The sequence below is a fragment of the Grammomys surdaster genome, unplaced genomic scaffold (assembly GCF_004785775.1).
Source record: "Grammomys surdaster isolate TR1022 unplaced genomic scaffold, NIH_TR_1.0 276, whole genome shotgun sequence".
Taxonomy (NCBI): domain Eukaryota; kingdom Metazoa; phylum Chordata; class Mammalia; order Rodentia; family Muridae; genus Grammomys; species Grammomys surdaster.
Window position 1 is genome coordinate 581534 of NW_021604717.1, and position 22158 is coordinate 603691.

A 22158-nucleotide genomic window follows, 5' to 3' on the forward strand; every position below is an offset into this window, starting at 1 on the left:
TAGATGAAGAGGGAGTGGCTAAGGAAAGCTAGGTGGGGGGGTTAGTGATACTGGCAGGAGCGGGAGACAGGAAGGGCCTGTTATTAAAAGAAGCAGAAAAGTTCCATAGCTTCAGAAAATAAGAAGCTCCCCTTTAGTAATCAGAGAGCTGCAAAAAGAACAACAACAAAAATAAACCAACCCGCACATTCTTTTTTTTCCTCCAGAAAAGACTGACAAGGCCAAATGTGTGTTTGGGGAGGGGGTGGTAGATGAGAGAGCGGAGGGCGGGGCCACATCTGCCGCGCTTTTTGTGGGAGTGGAGATTGGGGACCGGACCTCACTGGTGACGTAGATCTCATGTGACCAGGAGTCGACGTGTGCAGAAATCTTGCTAGTCTGGTCCTTGTTTCCATCTGGGTACCAGCTCTCTTCAGCCTTGCAGGCGGTGGTGTGAGAGGCCAGCGGTAAGAGGAGACAGCTTGCTTGAATTCAGCAGGTTAGTGTTTTAAGCGATACTGCTGGGATTTTTGTAGTGCTGGGTGGTCTAGGGTAGTGACTTGAGTCCTAGTTAAATCTGTCCCTCCACCCTTTACCTTCAATTCTTCACGAAAGGACACTTGTGAAAGGACGGGGGGGGGGGGTCCTAAAAGAATACAAGGGGATCTGTGACGATTCAAAAATAATCATACTCTGAGATTTTGAACACCCACTTTGCTTTCCAAACCCCGTCTTGGATCTACAGATAGTTGGGAAATAATATCCCCTTTTTACCCTCTGTCTGGTGAGAAAGACAAGCTAACTTGCGGGGTGGGAAGGAGGAGTCCTATGGGAAACAAAGGGTGGGAAACTTCCATAAGCAAGACCTTAAATAAGGAAAGCTCCGTGAGCTGGTTCTGTGGTGCTGCTCTACTGAGCACCGAGAGCTTGCTTGCCCCACCCCCAACATCCCCTCCCTTCTCCGTTTGCCTGCAGGTTTATTCTTTGTACGGCTCCAGGCTAAAATAAGTCGGAAAAAGAAAGCGACCAGATTCGTACCTGGTAAGTGACAGGGAACTTTATAAAAGACTCCCCAGGATATGGGTAGGTGAAGGCCTGCAGAGGCTGAAGGCCCCAGTCCCCTCACCCTTCCCCCTCCAAAAACCTCCCCCCTCTTCGGAGGGCCCTGTGTTAGGCCTGTGGGGGAGAAAGATTCGTGGAGGGCTGGGGCGGGAGGCGGGAAGGAAGGCCTTGGAAAATGCTTGAGGGAGGGACTAGAGAGGGGAGGGGGTGGAAAATGGAGGTAAGAGGGGCGGGGACAGGGAAACCTTGATTGCGGACTGGGTTTCTCAGGTGGAAGGTATCTGGTGAGGGCAGTGAGACCAAATAAGGGTGGGGAAGGAGACAGGGGAAAGAGGGAAGGGGAGAGAGGGAGGGGGGAGAGAGGGAGAGGGGGAGAGAGGGAGAGAGGGAGGGGCGAGAGTGGGGCGGTGGGTGGGGGCCTGGGGAGGGCGTGAGGAAACGGTGAGGAGACCTTTGTGCACAGCACCTGCACATTTACCAAGTCTTCCATCTACTGTCCTCCTTGCTTCCTAGAAATAATTGCATTCACGTATTCTGCAGGAAGCAGCAAAGAAGAGAAGCGTACACAAGATGAAGCCCTGCCAAAAAATGGAAGGAAACCTTGAAAAGGAGGATGAGCCAAAGCCGGAGGAAGAGCCAAAGCCTGAGGAAAAGCCAGAGGAGGGGGAGGAACCTGAGGAGGAGGAAAAATCCGAAGAAACTTTTCGGGAGAGGCTGATTCAGTCTCTTCAGGATTTTAAGGAGGATATACACAACAGGCATCTGAGCAGTGAAGATATGTTTAGAGATGTGGATGAGCTAGACGAGATCAGGAGAGTGAGAAACAAACTAATAGTGATGCGTTGGAAGGCTAATCGAAGCCATCCTTACCCCTATTTAATGTAGCTTGGCTTCGTTTCCATTTTATCTGACGTTACCATTGCAATCTAGCTTTCTTTTGATTAGCATTTTCCCGATAAGACCTTTGCCCATCTTCCTCCTTTGAATCTGTTGCTGTTAGTGGCTTTAGCTGTATCTCTTGTTGTCTGTATCTTACTGTTGATTATATTTGAACCAATCTATAAGTCTCTGGCTTTTAACAGAAGAGCTTTACTGATTTGTAAAAAAAAAAAAAGAAAAACCCCAACAAAATGAGCTTCTGATGGGATACAAAATGAGAAAAGGTTACAAAATAATATGGGAATATCATATTTTGAAAGACAGGAGTACCTTTGTATGTTACATATATGCACATATAAACTTGTCAAAGATGAATGATTTTTCTTCTGCTTATTTGTATTTGCCATATTCCTAAAATGAACACGCATTATTCTTGCTAAAAATAATAAAGGTTTTATAACTAAAAATAAGCATCCAACAGCACATCAACTTATTTTTAAAACCACTGAGGCACTTGTTATTCATTGACAATTTTAGAACCACTGAGTTAAAAGATTAAAATTTACATCTATCCTCATATGCAATAAGAAACATAATAACGTTGTGGTGGTCAAATAAGGCACAGAGCTGGTCGACAGGGTTTTATCCCCATTTGTTCTTGGCAGGAGGATCCAAATGCTACAGATTGGTTTCTGCTGTTTGGAAGCATAGAATAAGTAATACTCATCCTGTGTTTGAGAACAAGCTCAAACAACTGTTATGTGAGTGCTACATAGTTCTTTCTGCCTCTCTTGACCCCCATCTAGCTGCTTTTGATACTAGCATGGTGTTCCAGTCCTCTCACATTTCTACAAATTTCAGTTCCCTGGGATCTTAATTTCCTTTTATAAGGTTCCAAGAGAGAACGGGCTCATGTAAGAGTTTGACCTGAACATGAGTCTGAATAACAATTTAGGCTCTCACATAATTTCTTTCCTGGATGTGAAGATGCCATTTGGTATTACTGACTCCTGCTTCCTTATAGTGAGTAATTTCTCCCCTGCAGGCTGAGGACAGGTTATCCCCTCAGGTTCAACAGGTACCCCAATACTTGTATAAATTTTATAGGGAGGCTGAAGTCCTATTTGAGACTGTTCTCACCCCTGCCTGGAAGCAATATACTATGGCAATGTGCCACATGTATATAATTTTCCTTTATGATGCTCTTTTTGGGAGCTCTTCATTTCCTTTCTTCAAGGTTATGACAACTGGGCAGATGATGATGAGGCTGGGATTTAGTCTGGAGTAAGGTACGATTCTGGGGACATGCAGTGTCAATTTTAAAGAAAGAAGTAAATCCTGTTTTCCGAAGCCTGGAAGGCAATCAGGAGCAGGGTGTGTAATGTCTCAATCCTAATACACTCTTCGCTAGGGTGGATATTCCTTTGATTTTTCTGCTCCAAACTGCAGTAGGAAATTTATAAGGCTGGTGGCTGGGCTGCCAAGGGCAAACTTATCTGAAAGGGAAAATTCCCATTGCTGCACATTAAAACACTAGACTTCTTTCTCTTATCAGGAGAAGTTGAAGGGCACTTTTCCAAAGAAACAAAGCACTCACTCAGAATACTCACTAAACAGAAACATTGGTTGCAGGAATCTATGTCTCCTGATATGATAGCTTTAGATGTACTCAGATAGCTTATGTTAAGGAAGAAGGATTAGATGGAAGGGGAGAGTGGTTATAGATAGCATGTACATAATTTAAATTGTAATGCCCGTGTATTTATTCGAATATGTATTAACTACTTTTGGGTTAAAGCATGAAGATAATTCAGGTTAAGGGTCATATTATAAACTTTCATTTCTAGAAAAACTTCAAATTATATAAGCGAGTCAGTTTGAAGGAAAACATTAAGTAGAAACACAGTGTTAATGGCCTTGGTGGTACATGCCAAAAATTATACAGGTAGGAAAAAGATTTCATAGCATAATTGCATGAGGAATATTATCTTCAAGCACCTGTCAGGAACAGTACACAATCTAAGGCTTTATCCTAGTTATAAGCTAACAAGTTAGCCTGCTATTTTTCAGTGGATGCAGACAGAAGACACTAAAAGTGCTGGGTCAGAGACTAAGGATCTTATTATAGTATAGAAAAGCCTTAACTAGAACTTCGTGTTGATTTGTACTGTCTCTCTGATTCCCAAATGCTCTTACAGTGACAAAGGGCCTGAGATAGATGTTTAAGTTCCTTACTATTTTCAGAGAAATCACAACCCTTTTCTGTGGCTGAGGAAAGATGTTACCTCATACTTCAAGGTTGCTTACTGTAAGCACAGCTGAAAAATTATCTGCCTGGGTAATGTGTGCTCAGGGCCCAACATTCTTGGCATATGCAGTAAGAACAAACAAGGACATTCAGGGCTTTTGGCAGATTGCCTCTCCTAATAACACTTTGCTCTCTACAATAGATCATGGTGATGTCAAGCCTTACGAGAAAGTCTTTGAGGAACTTTAAAATGATACTAAAAGCAGTGTGTGGTGCCTATAATCCCAGCACCCAGGAGGCAAAGGCAGGAAGATTGTGAGTTCAAGATCAATCTGGGCAATATGGTAATTTTAAGGTTAGACTGAACTACCCAAGACTCCATCTCAAAAGAAATTATTGTAAGACATAGTTTGCTGTATGGTCTGGAGAATGATATACAATAGATATATTTTTGGTTTTTGAATTTATCAATTATACAGCAAGCAGAAGTAAAAGAATAAATAGCAGTATGAGACAGACAGATGATAAATAGAAAATTATCATCAAATCAGACACTCAAAATATCTGGCAGAAACTGACTGAGGAACTGATCTTAAGGCAATTAACTGGAGTTCTCCATACAGACAGCACCCTATTGAGAGTCCCTTGGCAGGGCAGTATGTTCCACTCCCTTTCAAGTGAGGCTTTTAGAACCAAATAAGAACAGGTAGCGATAACATCATCAACTCCGGAGCTTACACTCATCAAAAACCAACTGAAAAAGGATGAGGTGGTCAGCTGAAGGTTTTGAATGAGCTTTCTCTCCATGGCTGAGCTCCCAGGGCTGAACTTCCGGATTCTTTTTCCTACAGCAGGCACGTTTTGTATCTTGGGTTAAGCAATAGAAAGATCTGTTGGAAACTGTTTACCTTCTACCTGTTCTCAAGGACACCGTGTTTTTACTTGGGGATGCTTTGCTGTACTCTCCCTCCTGTTGGAGACTCAGGGAGGTCAGCCCATCCCCAGACAAGAGGCTTTGGAGAGCACTTGGAGACAAATATGCTTGAGTCTGAAATCAGGGCCAAACCACTTTCAGAGCCAAACATCTCGATGATCTCAAAAGCACATGGCAATTTATTAATATGATATACGTTACACAGTCAGTACATTAACATGTCGATTTAAGATGACCGAGGTAGAAGTGTTAAGGTCACTGGGTTCACCAGGATACTAAAGACAGGACTAAACTTGTGTAAATATTACAGTAGGAAGACAACAGATCAATGTGTTTAAAAAACAGATTCATGTCACATACATTCCTACTCTGTAAGAGTATGGGTGCTTTGCCTGTGTATGTGCCTGCATGCATGCAGTGCTCACAAGGCCAGAATAAGGAGTTACAGGTCTGTGTAAGTCACCAACCATGTCGTGTGCGTGTGCATGTGCATGTGTGGTGTATGGTGGTGGTGGGTACATGACCGTGTGAACATTTTTTTTAAGATGGGGTCTCACGACAGAAACTGAAGGAGGGGCTATCTGAAGACCTTTCCACCTGAGTATCCATCCCATGTGCAGTCACCAAAGGTAGATGCTGGCCGGGCAGTGGTGGCGCACGCCTTTAGTCCCAGCACTTGGGAGGCAGAGGCAGGTGGATTTCTGAGTTCGAGGCCAGCCTGGTCTACAGAGTGAGTTCCAGGACAGCCAGGGCTATACAGAGAAACCCTGTCTCGAAAAACCGAAAAAAAACCAAAACAAAAACAAAGGTAGATGCTGATGTGGAAGTCAGGAAGTACATGCTGATAAGAGCCTGATATGGATGTCTCCTCAGAGGCCTTCAAGAGTCTGACATATTCAGAGGCAGATGCTCACAACTAGCCATTGAAATGATAATGGGGTTCTCAATGGAGGAGTTAGAGTGAAGACTGAAGGAGCTGAAAGGATTTGCAGCACCATGAGGAGAGCAACAATACCAACCAACCACAGCTCCCAGGGTCTAAACCACCAGCCTGGGAGCACTTAGGGGGGGATCCAGGGCTTCAGCTGAATATGTAAGAGTGGAGGGCCCTGCTGGGCATAGGTGGAAGATGAGATCCTTGACCTCATGTAGGCTGGACGCCCCAGGGGGTGGGAATTTTGAGGGAGGGGAAGTGGGAGTGGGGGGGTAGGTAGGGGTTACATCCACAGAGAAGAAGGAAGAGGGGTAAGGGGATAGGGGGTTCCCGGGTGGGTGGGGGATGGGGTAAGGGGACAACATAGGAAATGTAAATAAAACATCCAATAAAAAAATTAAAAAAAAAAGATGGGGTCTCACTATGTAGCCCTGACTGGCCTGGGACTCTGTTATGTAGACCAGGCTGACCTCAAACTCACAGAGTTCTATCTGCCTCTGCCTCCAGAGTGCTGAGATTAAACACATGCCACCACGCCCTGCCACTTGTCTATTCTTAATTAGAAAAGTGTTCACGAAATCTTTCGTTCACATCTTTACTGTTGGTAGTATAGTGTGGTAAAGTAGCTATTTAAACTAGTGAGGTAGACTTGTATATAGTACCTGTCTGCCATACATTGTCAAAACACGAAGTAGGCCTGTTCCCTATCATAGTGGCTTGCAGGGCAGCAGCTATGCAGTCTCCTATGTCTGTCAACTTTTCTGAATTTCTCAGATAGTTTAGCTTCCCCTTTTCTTCTATCTCTTGTCTAAGCCTCCTTTTCCTAACACTCTGAGGCCCACACTATCTCTAAAGCTCTATCCCTATCATGTGGCTGACTCTGCCATGTGTCTGGCCTCCATACTAGCTAAAGCCAAGCAGCATGGCTTCGTCATTCCACCCCATCCCCCTTTCTCTTCACTATCTTCCTCCTCCAGGGAGCTGCTGAGATTTAGAGCTGGTCTGCTCTGGGATTTTTTCTTTTTAACCTCTAATTAAATTGTCCTAGAAGTTTTCATTGAGTACATTCTCAAATTGTTTTATCAATGAGGCTAAGAACCCCAAAATGGGACCCAGACTTCCCTGGTATCAGTAGGAAAATCTGTGCCATGGGCCTCAGATGGCATCTCATGTCATTCTTAGCCTTTTGCTTAGTGGAAGACAGTGGTCTTCCTCTAAAAGCTTCACCGGATAGTGACAAGCATGTCAGAACAGACACAGAGGTAGAGCAGGAATTAAGTGGGCTAAAGGTAAGGTGAAGATAAGTTATAATTAGGCTCTAGACCTGCAACACCCTAACCTTCCTGAAATGATGGAATTTCTAATCAGTATCAGCTTTGCAGAAGGTTTAGTGTAAGGAGTAGGTGTAGTCTGATGCTATTTCTTTTTACTTTGACCTTCAGTCTCATACACAGTCACCGTGGCCTCCTTTCCACTTTAAGAGGGATAAGAGCTATGAGGTGCTTTCTTTACTACGGAGATGTGCTACTTTTCCTAGGGATGCCATCAAACCACTAAAGCTTACTGAAAGTACATTATTTTTTAATTAAGAAAGGGCTTAGTGATTTTATGTGTTTGAGTGTTTTTTTTTTTCTGCGTGCATGTATATACACCCTGTCGTATCTGGTGCCTGGGGAGGTCAGAAAAGGGCACTGAAAGTTATAGACAGTTGTGAGCTGTCTATGTGGGTGCTGGGAACCAAACCTTCTGTAAAAGAGCCCCACGTGCTCTTAATTGCTAAGCCATCTCTCCAGCCCAGTGGAAGTACTTTCTAGTGACCTCCATTGAAGTTTGCCTCTAATAATGTACCCACCCCCCATTGCTAGAATCTTTGGGCATACAAAAGAAAGCAATGCTCCATTCCAGCTTAAAATAAAAGAAGCATTAAAATCCAGCTCATATTTACTTCCTAAAGACAAAGAAACCACCCCATGCCAGGCAACAGTACAATTTACAAGAAGACTTTCTAATGGGCAGTGTACCTAAGCTTCTATTATTAAAAGAGAATATCCAGACTTGCAAAGGTTTTAGGCTTACTGTGTAAAAAGAAATGTGGGAGCGTAAATGAATGCTAGGATTAAAAGGGTGAGGGCAGGATCGTTAGGGATGAGAAATAACAGGGCTTGAGGCTGGGGATGAGATAGCAGAGCTGAGCAAGATAAGAGGAGGGACAGGGCTGATTAATGTGTGACTATAATTCAAGTTGCCTTGGACACCTAGCCCGCAGTAGGGGGCTGGGCTTGCTACTGCTGGTGACTGTAGCTATGGGGGCAGGGCTTCCCGAGAGTAATCTTTACTTAGGGTCTAAAAGGCCTGTATGCTCTAATATACACTTCATAAATATTTATAAAACTTCTTTAAAATCACTAGGGAGAGCCCACTAGGCTGCTCCTGCCTTGGGGCAGTCCACTCTAATCTCTTTGAGGAGTATTTGCTTTGTTGAGCTTTGTTCCTGCCACTTTGTTAAATAAACCTTTGCACTAACTGGGGGCAGGGGACAGAACAGAAGGTATAGAGCAATAGATGTCCACATCCGCAAACACCAGGATGATGTCCCTTAGGTTGCTAAAGGAAGGATCATTTCTTTTTAAGTGGCAGTGTGGTATTTTACTTGTCCTCTGGTGGTTTAGGAAATAATAATAATAATAGTTATAATAATAATAGTTATAATATTTTTAATGTTCTAATAGCAAATTCTATTGCCCTTGCATCTCCAGAACTAAGACTTGTCTTCTTATCTGTCTTCTGCAAGCTTTTTTTTATTGGATATTTTATTTACATTTCAGATGTTATCACCTTACCCCATTCCCCACCTCCACCCCTGCCAAGGACTCCCTATCCCATCTCCCCTCCTCCTGCTTCTAGGAGGACCCGCTGCCACCTACCTCCCCACTCCCACCTCCACACCCTCGAATTCCCCCTCACTGGGGCATCCAGCCTTCACAGGACCAAGGATCTCCTCTCCCATATATGCCCAACAAGGCCATCCTCCCCTACATATACAACTGGAGCCATGGATCCCTCCCTACGTGCTCCCAGGCTGGTGGTTTAGACCCTGGGAGCTCTGGTTGGTTGGTATTGTTGCTCTCCTCATGGGGCCGCAAACCCTTTCAGCTCCTTCAGTCTTCACTCTAACTCCTCCATTGGGAACCCCATGATCAGTTCAGTGGTTACTTCTGCAAGCTATTACACCACGAAAGCAAACACATACACACACAAAAGGAGGAATGTTAGAATTTAGCCATCAAAATAAGACCTACGTCTCCAAGACTACATGGAAGGACAGACTCTTAACTTCAATAATTGTCAGTACCTTCCCAACCCAAAACAAAATAAAACAAACAAAAAACCAAACCTGACCTTATATCCTTAAATTAAACAACATTCTTTTTTTACTTCTATGACTTTAGTAATTCCCCCTTCCCCTCTGTCAGTTACTTGCTTTTAGAAATAACAAAATTCTGGAGGTTAAACAGCTGAGGTATATATTAATCTCATTCTAGCTTTACTGTGCACTACATCCATGGGGTGCGGGTTACAAGGATAGTGGTTGCCTGGGTTGTTTTTCAGGGATGTGTAGATCACTTTTGTAGAGGTCACCAACTCACTTGGGCCTATAGAGATGTCCACTGGGTAAATTTGGCTGCCAGAAAGTTGAAAAGTCCACTATCATATCATACTTATACCATCATTTTGTGACCGTACATCCCTTGACTAGCCATGAAGATTGACTATGTTTGTCCAGAGTACTGATTACTTTTATTCCAATCTCATTTCTTAAGGCAGTAAATCTACCTGAAAAATATCCCTAAACCCTATCAAGGAAATGAATTTGAGACTAAGCTGTCATACCCTGACAACTGCTGTGAGAAAAAAATCATTCTCATTTGAAAAATTCAGTTTTAGTTACTGTGCAGATAAATTAAATGAGGTTCACCAACAAAACCTCTCAATGAACCCCCTTTATACTTAGCCTGGATAACTCCTATCTATCTCCGGATGTATCTTCCTTATTTTTATATAACATCTTTCTAAATAATACTGTTGAAAAAAATGTGCTGGATAGTTTAAGTCAACTTGACACAAGCTAAAGGCATTTGGAAAGAGCTAACTTCAATTGAGAGAATATACCTCCATCCAGAATAGCCTGTGAGTAAGCCTGTAGTGAATTTCCTTGATGGATGATGGATGTAGAATCCAGATAACGGAGGGTGGGACCACTCCTAGGCAGGTGCTCCTGGATGCTTGAAGAAAGCAGGCTGATGAACATATTAGCAGGTGTCTGTCTTCATCAGTGCAGCAGATGATATCTGCATCAGTGCCTGTCTCCTGTTTGAGCACCTGCCTTGATTTCCCTTAGAGATAGACTGATGTGGAACAACAAGCTGAAGTAACCCTTTGTTCCTAAGTTTCTTTAGGTAATGATATTTTATCACAGCCATAGAAACTGTAACTAAGACAGAATATAGTGGGATATAATTTGAATATCGATCAGTTCACCTACTTAAAGAATATAATACAACAATTTTCAGTATGTTCACACTACTGTGCTGCCACCACTAGAATTGATTTGGGTACATTTGTATCAAGTAAAAAGAAGCAGGATGACATTGTATGCCTTTATCCTCCCAGTCCTAAGCAAACCTCGCTAGACCTTCTATCTGTACAATTTTTCAAAGTATAAAACAGTCTCCTATAGCTTATTTACCATAATGCTCTAAAGATTTGTTCATATTTATTAATATCTATAGTCCAGCATCTGCCAGTACCTCATTTCTCTTTGTTGTCAAATACTATTATTCTGTTATATGCCTTGTTTATATTTTGGATACATATACTGGCAAGGATATTCAGCAACAGGACCTCTTTGTCATTGCTAGTAGGAATTCAGCATGGTACAGCAACTTTGGAAGACATTTTCAGCTGTTTGATGACTAAAACCTATGTAAAAGCTAGGATGGGTAGCATGTGCTTGTAGTAGCAGCACTGGCTTTGCTCACAGCACTGAAGTTACAGACCAGTGCCGGGCTCTGGGCATTTAATTCAGACTTTATATTTAAGGGTAAGGCACTTTACAAACTGAGCCATCTCCTCAGCATGGTAGTATCACCTCGATGGCAATGCTTTTAATAAGGCTTTCTTGAACTCTCACTAGCCATATTCACCTTAGAATCCACTAAGAACCTCTTGAATGGTCTCTTGTTCCCAGTAATTCATTTGGTTACCAATTGCTATGAAAACTAGTAAAATGTAGACTTTCATAAAAGACTAGTTTTCAAGGTTGGACATTTTTGTTTTGTTTTAAGTCAGAGACTTCATCTGTAGCCAAGGATTTCGAGAAAATAAAATTATTTTCTGCTCCAGCAGCATTCAGAGTGCAGGGACTACAAGCATATAGCATACCACATCTGCGTCAAGGTCAGTATTGATATTTATTTTGAGCATAGGAAGTCTCCTCTTCTTTGGTTTTCCTCAACAGTCTAGCCAGACAGCAGTAAACTACCTTTACCAAACCCATGTAATTACTTCCAATTGCCCCCATCACAACTGGAACAATCTTGGCCTGAATTTCTCCAGTTGAAAATGAACTAGGTTCACCTCAAAGAATAGTAGAAGATATATTCTTTATGGTTTCCATATTTCCAAGGGTGAAAAATCTGATCAAGGGCTGTGGATTTGGTGACAGGAAGCATAGCAGCCTTGTCTCTAAGCGACCTTTCTACTCTGTTTGTCCTCTTCATGGTGAGATGTATAGCTGTCTAAAGTCCTCTAAACTTACCTCTGTCAAAGTAAAATGATAGCTTCCTGCAAAATAAGAAAATAGTTTTATTCTTAGCCAAATGTGAGTGGCAATGGCCCAGAAACATGGCTTCAGAATAACTTAAATGACATGTTCCAAAGTGAAAGGGGCTGCATAACTTTCATAGCTAAAAAGCAACAAACTAAAAAAAAAAAATAAAAAAGTTTGAAGTGAGTCTACTCAGCCAGCATGCTGACTTCAGATGTTCTCGGCTCGCATTCCCAGGTGTCTTTAAGGCTTAGTGGAGACTAGATGTCTACTCAGCCTACTGATAACATTCCAGGAGTTTTACCTAATGGCCAGGAGTATGTTAAGACAGACACACAAGCTGAAAATATGTGGCCATTTAAGGGACAAAGATAACCAAGATAGTATTGTCCCTTTGACTCACAGCATTCCAGTCCTTCACAGTGAGGCCATTCCTGCATTCCAGTACTTTGACAAAAACCAGTCAGTGGGATTGTTCTAGAAGCAGCACTGTTGGGGAACTTTGCTCTACATTGCTAATCCTGGGGACCCATGTCTTTAAGACAAAAAAAAAGTAGGGGCCCAGCATTCTCTGTGCTTCCACATCCATCTCTGACTGGATGTTGGAGGTACAAAGGTGTCCCTACCTTTTGGTTGCACTCAACACTCAACTTTAGTCAAGGGTCAGCAGTGCTAGGCTGAGCAATGCTGATATCCTTTCCTTCTCAAGAAGAAAGTTCCAGACTTGAGGTTACACTGTGATTGTTCTCAATTGTTTGGCAGAGTGCAATTTATGTCCCCCAAACTCAGCTAGGAATTTTGGTGGGCAGAGAGAGGTCTAGATCAAATGCCACAGATTTCTCCCCATTTTCTATAAATTTTGTTGAATACATGATTTTTTATTGGATATTTTTATTTATTTACATTTCAAATGTTATCCCCTTTCCCAGTCCCCCCCTCCATAAACCCCCTATCCCATCCCCACTCCCCCTGATTCTATGAGGGTGTTCCCCCACCCACCCACCTACTCCCACATCCCCACCCTGGCATTCCCCTACACTGGGACATTGAGCCTTCACTGGACCAAGGGCCTCCCCTCTCATTGATGCCAGATAAAGCCATCCATACATATGCAGCTGGTCCCTCCATGTGTATTCCTTGATTGGTGGTTTAGTTCCTGGGAACTCTGGGGGATCTGGTTGGTTGATATTGTTGTTCTTCCTATGGGGTTGTAAACCCCTTCATCTCTTTCAGTCCTTCCCCTAACTCCTCCATTTGGGTCCCTGTGCTCAGTCTGATGATTGGCTGTGAGCATCCGCATCTGTATTGGTCAGGCTCTGTCAGAGCCTCTTAGGAGACAGCTGTATCAGGCTCCTGTCAGCATGCACTTCTTGGCATCCACAACAGTGTCTGGGTTTGGTGTCTGTATATGAGATGGATCCCCAGGTGGTGTAGTCTCTGGATGGCCTTTCCTTCAGTTTCTGCTTCACACTTTGTCCCTGTATTTCCTTTAGACAGGAGCAATTCTGGGTTAAAAATTTGGAGATGAGTGGGTGGCCCCATCTCGATTACATGATTTTTTTGTTTTTCAAGACAGGGTTTCTCTGTGTAGCCCTCGCAGTCTTGGAACTCACTCTCTAGACCAGGCTAGCCTCAAAGTTACAGAGATCCACTTGCCTCTGCCTCTCCAGTGCTGGTAATAAAGACATTCACCACCATGCTGGGAATTTATTTCTTGATCTATGTCTTTAACACTGTTTAAATAGATTTGAAATGTGCTTTGTCCCATTGTGGAACTTTACTAGTTTTACTAGAGAACAAGACTGCAAAATTCATGTTGTCATGCTAAAAATCAATCTCCTAGCTATTTCTTATTTCTACAAACCTTCATTAGCATATAGGTTAAGTGCTTTTGTACTGTGGCCCAGGACATACCATAAATAGTGTCTACTGTCTCATTAATTAGTGATTTCCATGAACATATGAATGCCATATTTGTCACATCCTTTTCAAATTTCTACTGTCTTACCAAAAAACATAGCATAAAAAGATACATAGTAATTGAAATGGGTGTATAATTATAGAAAAGAGCTATATATAGGCTATCAAAACTCTAAAATGGGGTCTGGAGAGATAGCTCAGCAGTTAAGAGTGCTGGAATGTAAAGTAAATAAGTTTTTAAAAACAGAGTGTATAGTGTTCTTTTAGAGAACCAGTTGTGTTGTCAGCCCCTGCATTATGCGGCTCACAAATGCCTGTAAACACCAGCTTTAGGGGAACCAAAGCCCTTTTCTGACTCTGTGGATTACTTGCCTGCATGTGCATGGCACACACACACACACACACACACACACACACACACACACACTAAATTAGGTATTGAAAATGAATGGTAAGTGGTGGTTTAATAATATAGATTAGAAACTAGACTTCAGGGATTTGAATTTCTATTTTGCTACTTCTTATCTCTTCTGTAGCTTCGCCATTATGCAGTTCTCTTTTTTGTAAAATGGAGGGTACCATTATCATGTATTTTCTAGGATTATTGTAAGGATAAAATGTAATTATCAATGTACAGAAAATAATGCTTCACAGATAGCAACATTTTCTTAGTTGTTTTACTCTTCATTACTATTTACGTGTAAGAAAAATAGATTAGGTTGTCCTTGCTCATTTATAAGACCATTTAAATAAAGTTAATTCTTGTGATTCTAGAGATTGAATCCAGAGGCAGGGTCTCCTTTGTTTCTGCTGCTTTGTTGTGCGTTCTCCTGTCTGCCTCCTAATTTACACAAGTGTGCTAGGATTACAAATGCTCTTTATGTGAGTTCTGCTGGTTTCAGGGATCAAATTCAGATGGTCAAGCTTGCACAACAAGCACTTTTACCTGCTGGTCCATCTCCCTGGCTCTGCCATTACTGTTTGTTGACAACTTGAGAAAGCATTTGAATTTGTCTGGGTTTCTATTTCTCAGTTGGTAGAATGAAGTTCTTGGATTAGATTATTTCTTAGGTTGTTCTGGTTTTCTCAATGCATGATCTGCGAAATCATGAGACTTTAGACTATAACTTCCTCCTTGACAAATCTAAAACTAGGTGAATGCCCAGGAAGCTGAGCTGTAAAAACCCAGTGCTCATTTTAAAAAAAATCACTAACCCACTAATTGATTTTTTTTTGATTCATGGTTTATTTTACTCTCCTTTTCCAGCCCACTGTATTGACTATATACATTAGTTTCCAATCAGTACACAAGTGAGTACTTGTGACTATGCTAATCGTTTTTTTTTAAATGCTTTAGAAATCCTTCAGGTAGCAATATCACGAATAGAACAAGGTTGTGGTGATTTTTTTTCTAGGTCATAGTCAATGTTATTTGCACCTAAGCTTTACACCCAAGCAGGTGTTACTAACATATTGACTGTTGCCTAGCAGGCGATCAAGAAATGGATGGTAAGAATCTTTCATAACAGTAAGTGGTATGATGGCTTTTAAACGTGGCTAGAATTATTGAGCACTTCTCCTGAATAAGGTGACATTTACATTCTAGCTACTCGAATCTTAGAAGAGGTCTTTTGACTGCTTGTATTGATTGAGCACAGTGGGACTTCCAAGGCTGGATCACAAAAGGCCATATAGCTTCCAGTTTACACACAGGAAACTGTTGCTACTGAAACCCCGAGCTAACTACATTGATAGGCTACATGTGGATTCTCTGTCTCTCGGCCATCTTAGTTCCAGCATCAGGCTCTTTGTGTCATCTATGAGTTTTCAAGTTAATCTAAACTGAACTATTCACTCTATGGTCACAGACACTGCAGAAGAGAGTAGTCCTTACTGTATTATTTCTGAATACTTGATGACAGAATCTCCACGCATACTTTATAGTTCACATCAGTGAATTTGGAGGTGGTTTGTTACCATTAGTGGGTCACTGGCAGAATCACCTGTCATTCTCTAAGCAATAGCACTGCACTAGTTATTTTTTTTTTACTGCTGCAATAAAACATATGACCAAAGCAACTTATAGAAAGAAAGGTTTATTGGGTATTTGTAAGAGGGATAAGAATGCGTGATCATTATGGGTGAAAGCGTGGCAGGGCAGCAGACAGGCAGTCAGGCATGGGACTAGTGCAGCAGCTGAAAGCTCACATCTCAATCCACAAACAAGAAGCAGAGAGCGCTAACCTGAAATGGCCTACGTCTTTTAAAACCTCAAATCCCATGCCCAGTAACATACTTTCTCCAGCAAGGCCACAACTTCTAATCCTTCCCCTAACAGCCACCAACTAGGAATCAAGTACTCCAATGCTTAAGACTTTATGGGGAATATCTCATTCAAACCACCACCACCACCACCACACACACACACACACACACACACACACACACACACACACACACCCCACAATGGTGAAGCCTATTTATATATCAATATATAATCAAATCATCAAATCAATCAAAGAGAGTTTTGGGCAGCCAGACATGGTAGTGCACATCCTTATCTTCAGCACTTGGCAGAGTGAGACAGGAGGATCATGAGTAGGAGGCAGGCCTGCCCTATACAGCAAAACTGTCTCAAAAAAAAAAAAGAAGTATAAGAAAAGGTAAGAAAATCATTGCTATAAATAAGCTGTTTGTTTGGTCTTGGATTTTTTAGGCTAGGTTTCTTTGTGTAGCCTTGTCTTTCTTAGAACTCGTTCTGAAGAGTAGGAGTTCGTTCTCGAACTCACAAGAGATCCACCTACCTCTGCCTCCCAAATGCTGAAATTAAAGATGTGCCCCAACGGAGCCCAGCAGCCATTTATTTTTAAAGAATGAATTTCACATAAACTTTTTATATTTCTGATATCTCTAAATGTTGATAATCATCAACCTGAATGTCCTCAGGTGAAGGAGAAAAGCCCGTTATCCAGTTGAAGCATTTTGCCAGCAGATAAGCAAGAATTCTAGCACAATTAACAACTATTTAAGGCCTTCCTCTGTTCCCAGCTATCCAAGCTGTAAGGTTTTAGGATTCTCACCAGAAATTGCATGTGAAACCTTAGTTGGTCCTGATTTATTTGTGTTTACAATTTTTAAGATTATATTTTAAATTATGTATATAGGGGTGGTGTGCACACTAGTCAGTGCCCTTTGAGGGCTCCAGATTCCCCAGGAGAAGGCCAGACATGGGTGTTCACAACCTCACTTTTATCCCCTGCAAGAGTGGTTCAAGCCCTGAGTACCTGAGCCATCTCTCTAGCCTGTTTGTACTTTATTTAATTCATCAATTGTTTAATATTAATTCTTTTGTGTGCATGTGTATACACATGCCATGAAACACATGTGGTCAGAAGACAATACAGAGCAGTTGGTTTTCCCTGACTACCATGTAGGCTCCACGGATCCAACTCAGGTCATCAGGCTTGTAAACAAGTGCCTTTACCTATCTCTTTGGCCCACTCCCTGGTTTTATTTTATCCATTATAATTCCATCAAAGGTACCTCCTTGACTACTTTATAATCTCACTTATCAAAAAGAGATAAAAAGAGAAAACATTTTTTATAACCTTTTGCAATGTAACTCGAGAGTCACCAAAATGGTATGTATGACTACTGTTAAGACAATTATGATTCTCCTTGAGGAGCCAATAGGTGCACACGGGTACCTCTCACTTTACTCTGATATCCCATGGGATGCACACTCACACCTTTTGCATTGCAGGCTTGAATCTTGGTGTTGAGGTTCCTAAAAGATTAAAACATCTTCTTAGACTTATGAGGGCAACAGCACTGTGGAATTGTGCCTCTTTCCTTTCACTGTTAATATCTTAGGGCCTGAATCCATGATCCATCTGAGTCATTATTTATGAATGTTCCTGACTGTCACTTGAATGATCTGCCCACTTTGCTTTTGATTTTCTGGCCAGAAATCCACAAAGTGTTTGAAAAGTGCTACTGGCTCCAAATTTAGAAATCCCGTAGATATATCCATACCCATTCCTAGATTAAAAAAAAACTTTATTGGTTTAGTCCAGAAGGCAGTCATGAGAGTAGATCACCCAGAGTCTTGAGCCCGCTCAAACTCCCATAAATACTCAAGACAAACCTGAATAAAACACATGAAAAAGCTACTTGTCAAAATCGCATAAGCCAGATGCAAACAAAACCCACTAGACACAGCCACTTCTATACTCTGCTGACTTCTAAATTCTAAAGGCATTCTTTTTTCTCTCTCTTCAGCTATTTCTTAAAGGTACTTGCTGTTTTTCCCATATTAGGTACTCTCTGTGAAGCAGATTGCCTTAGGCAAAGGGAACTCTGCCCCTGAATGGAGTTTTACCAGTCCTCAGCTTCAGTCAGGAAGGAGTCTAACAACCTTTCCCTCAGTTCTATCCAATAGGTCAAAGGCCAAAATAGGTGAATTTAGGATCCATACATTCTCATTTTTGTGAGAAGTTGGAATCCCAACAGCTGTGCCTGTCTATTTCTTAAAATTTTGCACTGGAAGAGGCAGTGCCTTTCAAGACATGAAAGAAATCTCTGTAAGGAGAACCAGTAGGAAAAGTAGCCACTGAAGTACAAGTAAGGACCAAATTTTAAGACAATGGCTGTCACTGGATGGGTTGGAGTTGTCTGATCCAGGCAGGGATATAGTCCAGAGTTTCACTGGATGGGTGGACTACTCCTCATCCAGAAGTCTATGCATCTTTTATCTCTTTCTTCCAGATACACAAGCAAGCACCAAAAATGTAGTTTGTCTTCACCATAAATTAGAAATTAAAAAGTTTTGGCCTCAAATGATATCAAGAAAAGCATTTTTTTTTGTTTGTAAGATCGCTTCCCTTCTGCTATTTAGTTCTTAAAATAGAACAGATATTGCTTTGAATCTGAATGACTAGGCTCATGTTTTGACTTTTATGATTTATTGTATATCTACTGATAATATTAAAATCTGTCTTTAAGATGTATGTTGTCTATCTTTTTTTAAAAAAGAAAAATCATACCATAGTTTGTAATTAAGAATTGCTTAATGCTATAAAACAAACAATTTAGGTTACTTATCTAACTTAAAACTAATGATAGCTCTAGATGAGAGATATAAAATTTTTAGTCTTTTAAAAACATCTATTTTTGCTCTCTTGCTTCTCTCTTGCCTACTTGGGTTCTTCCCTTCCTCCTCTCTCTTCCCCAGTCCCTTCTCCCTCTCTCCACGTGTTCATGGCTGGCCTCTACTTCTCTACTCTTTCCCTCTCTCTGCCTCTAGTACCTCTTAACTCCCCTCCCCATGTCCTGAATAAACGTTACTCTATACTTTAAAAAAATCTGTTTTTATGCATGACTATGTATGCCTTGTTCATATATACTTATGTTTTTACATTATTTATTTGGTGCTAAATGAATGCTCATATAAATTGAAATTGTTAAGTTAGCCCAAATTCACTTCAGTTCATAATGTAACAAGATTTTAAAGGTTAAAAAAAATAAAGTCTTCACTAGGTACACTTGACCACCTGTCCTAATATACCAGTTAAAGAGAATAGTAATTGTCAGGTCCATTGTTGAGGTATTAACATGAACCTTAAATTACAATTTTAAAACAAAGGGAAGTGGTATACATAATTAGACAGTTCTGGTTCAGATGTTATCTGGATGATAAGTGTCTTAATTCTGGTTCTATGGGATGCTTCAAGCAGTCCCTGTTGCTTAGGTGGATGGATCAGTTTTCAAGAGATGAATATTCCCACTTCCCAGTGCAACTCTGTCCTTTTCCTGTTCCAAGGACTGGAGATACAACTTGTTTTCAGTTCTTCTTGTGTAATTAATATACTTACATCAAAAAATTAGAAAGCAACTCAAAGAAAAATAGATATAAAACGAAGCCAGAAATGCCAGAACTTTGTGTAGCTTTGGGTTTTGGTTGCCTTGTAAACCCAAATGAGACATGAATGCTTTAAAAAAAAAATCTAGAAGCTGGAGTGATAGCTCATCATTTAAGAGCATTGATGCTCTTCCAGAGGCCTAAGGTTTGATTCTCAACACTCACTTGGTGGCTCACAACCATCTGTAGTTCCAGTTCTAGGGAATCCAATGACCTCCTTGCCTCCTCTGTAACCGGATATGCATGCGGTACATAGTCATACACACAGGGAGAAAAAGCCCTGCATTCTTCTTCTTCATCATCATCATCAAATATTTTTAAAGAATCACTTTCTAGGTGCCTATTAGATAGGGCTTAAATATTTTTGGTTAACTTAAATTTGTTGTTCAAAATATTTCCAGGAGTGTTAATATGCTTTTGCTGCAGTTCATACACAGCTTCCCAAGATTCACTAAAGTATAACTTTGTTTTATCAAGAAAAATGTTTTCTAAACTTAGTAAAGAAAACAAAACTGAAAAGAACCATCACATAAAAAAGAGATATAGAAAGTTTTAGGTGTAAGGTATTTTGGGCAAATGAAGATTAATGATAAAAGCAAATGTTTTCAGGCAAGACTAGATTTTAGAGAGTTTTGTCATAAAATAAAATACTGTTTTTGAAATTTGTGAATCAAGAATGGGAAGATGGATCGTCTGATAAAGGTATTCATGGCCATGCTGGAAGACCTGAGTTGAGTCTCTGGACGTACACATCAATGGGGGGGGTAGGAGGGAAACAACTTATGCAAGTTGTCCTCTGACCTCTACATTTTTTTAAAGTTTAAACTAAAAGGCTTAAACATGTTGTAGGTGCTTTGATTAACTTATAAGAAGATTATGATATGGGAAACTTTAAAAATTTAAAGATGGTATGCATATGGTCAAGTTTAGTACAATGAGGAAATCCCAGGATCAGACATTACTGGATGCTTATTTCATCCATCCATCTGTTCCAGACACTAGGAGGAAACTCCAGGAGCAGGCAAATGCTCCTGGTTACTTTCCACATTTGACTTTTGCTCTTCTTAACAACACAGGTAAACTAGAGACAACCAAAAGGCCCAAGGGAAAAGGTACAAGTAAGGGAAGAAACCTGGTTAATATAATAGCTTTGGTCCTGGGGAATTATATATTTCCTCAAGCAGATTCCAAGTGATTGCCTCAGAGAGAGACTAGGCTTGAAAAACGAGCTTAAAGGGGACAAGTTTCTTGCAATACAGAAAAACCAAGGCACTGGGAAAGAATTGCCCTTGGAGTTCTAAAATAACAGGGCTTCACTCCTCTACAAAAATGAAAACCACTGTAAGAGACATGTCCTATGCTATGTCTGGAGAATGGGCCTTCAACTCGAACTATAGCCACCCTTAAAGATGCTGCCCAAGGTAAGGGCCCCACTGGTATGACTTCAGATCTCTATTATATACCTTGCATAATTTCGAACTCTGACAGGCAAAAAAATGCTAACATTTGGTGGCTTTGATCTCTAGGTTAGCCAGTACTTCAGGGTTCATTTGTAAAAATGTTTGGGCAGTAACCAATACTTATGAGAATGTCCTAAAATCCACAGAAGTTACTTTTGTCTGCCATATGGAAACTCTTGATTTAAAAAAGAAGAGAGAAGATTGTAGCTAAGATGGCCATGATGCTTACAAGCTGAAACAGCTTACAATTATACTTTGAGGTTATAGACACACTTTTAAAACTTCTTTCGAAAAATTAAGTGCAAACCTGTCTTTAGTTTCTATTCCTGCACAAAATATCACTACCAAGAAGCAAGTTGGGGAAGAAAGGGTTTATTCAGCTTATACTTCTACATAGCTGTTGATCACCAAAGAAAGTCAAGACTGGAACTCAAGCAGGTCAGGAAGCAGGAGCTGATGCAGAAGCCCATGGGGCGCTGTTTACTGGCTTGCTTCCCCTGCCTTGCTTTCTTATAGAGCCCAAGACTACCAGCCCAGGGATGGCACCACCTACAATAGGCTGGGCCCTCCCTCCTTGATCACTAACTGGTAAAATGCTTTACAACTGGATCTCATGGAGGCATTTCCTCAACTGAAGCTCCTTTCTCTGTGATAACTCCAACTTGTGTCAAGTTGACACACAAAACCAGCCAGTACAAAGCCTATTTTAGACAGAAACAGAACAAAAAGTTCACTCAACAAGGATGTGGCTAATAGAGTCAATAGAATTCTGTTGTCTTAACAGATATGAAATTTTTAAGAGACTTCATGACTTGTGGTATGTGAGAAGATACATATTGACTACTCTAGTCCAAAGATAGTCACAGTCCAAAGGGGGAAAATGTTATAATTAGATTTTACTCATATGCTGTCAAGGATCTGTGTGTGTGTGTGTGTGTGTGTGTGTGTGTGTGTGTGTGTGTGTGTGTGTGTGTATTGCTGGTACATACAGGCCT

The 22158-nt window shown here is 41.1% G+C and overlaps 1 protein-coding gene across 2 annotated transcripts; it reads left to right on the forward strand.

The window, feature by feature from the left end:
* Positions 1–321: 321 nt before the first annotated feature.
* Tceal9 (transcription elongation factor A like 9) lies at positions 322–2390 on the forward strand. 2 transcript variants are annotated; one of them, XM_028776993.1, is made up of 3 exons: positions 322–478; positions 955–1020; positions 1582–2390. In XM_028776993.1, the coding sequence occupies exon 3, from the start codon at positions 1612–1614 to the stop codon at positions 1924–1926; it is 315 nt and encodes a 104-aa protein (XP_028632826.1). In that variant the 5' UTR covers positions 322–478; positions 955–1020; positions 1582–1611; the 3' UTR covers positions 1927–2390. The 2 variants fall into 2 exon arrangements, with proteins under 2 accessions (XP_028632826.1, XP_028632827.1); XM_028776994.1 differs by having other exon boundaries at positions 344–478; positions 1555–2390.
* The last annotated feature ends 19768 nt before the right edge of the window (positions 2391–22158 follow it).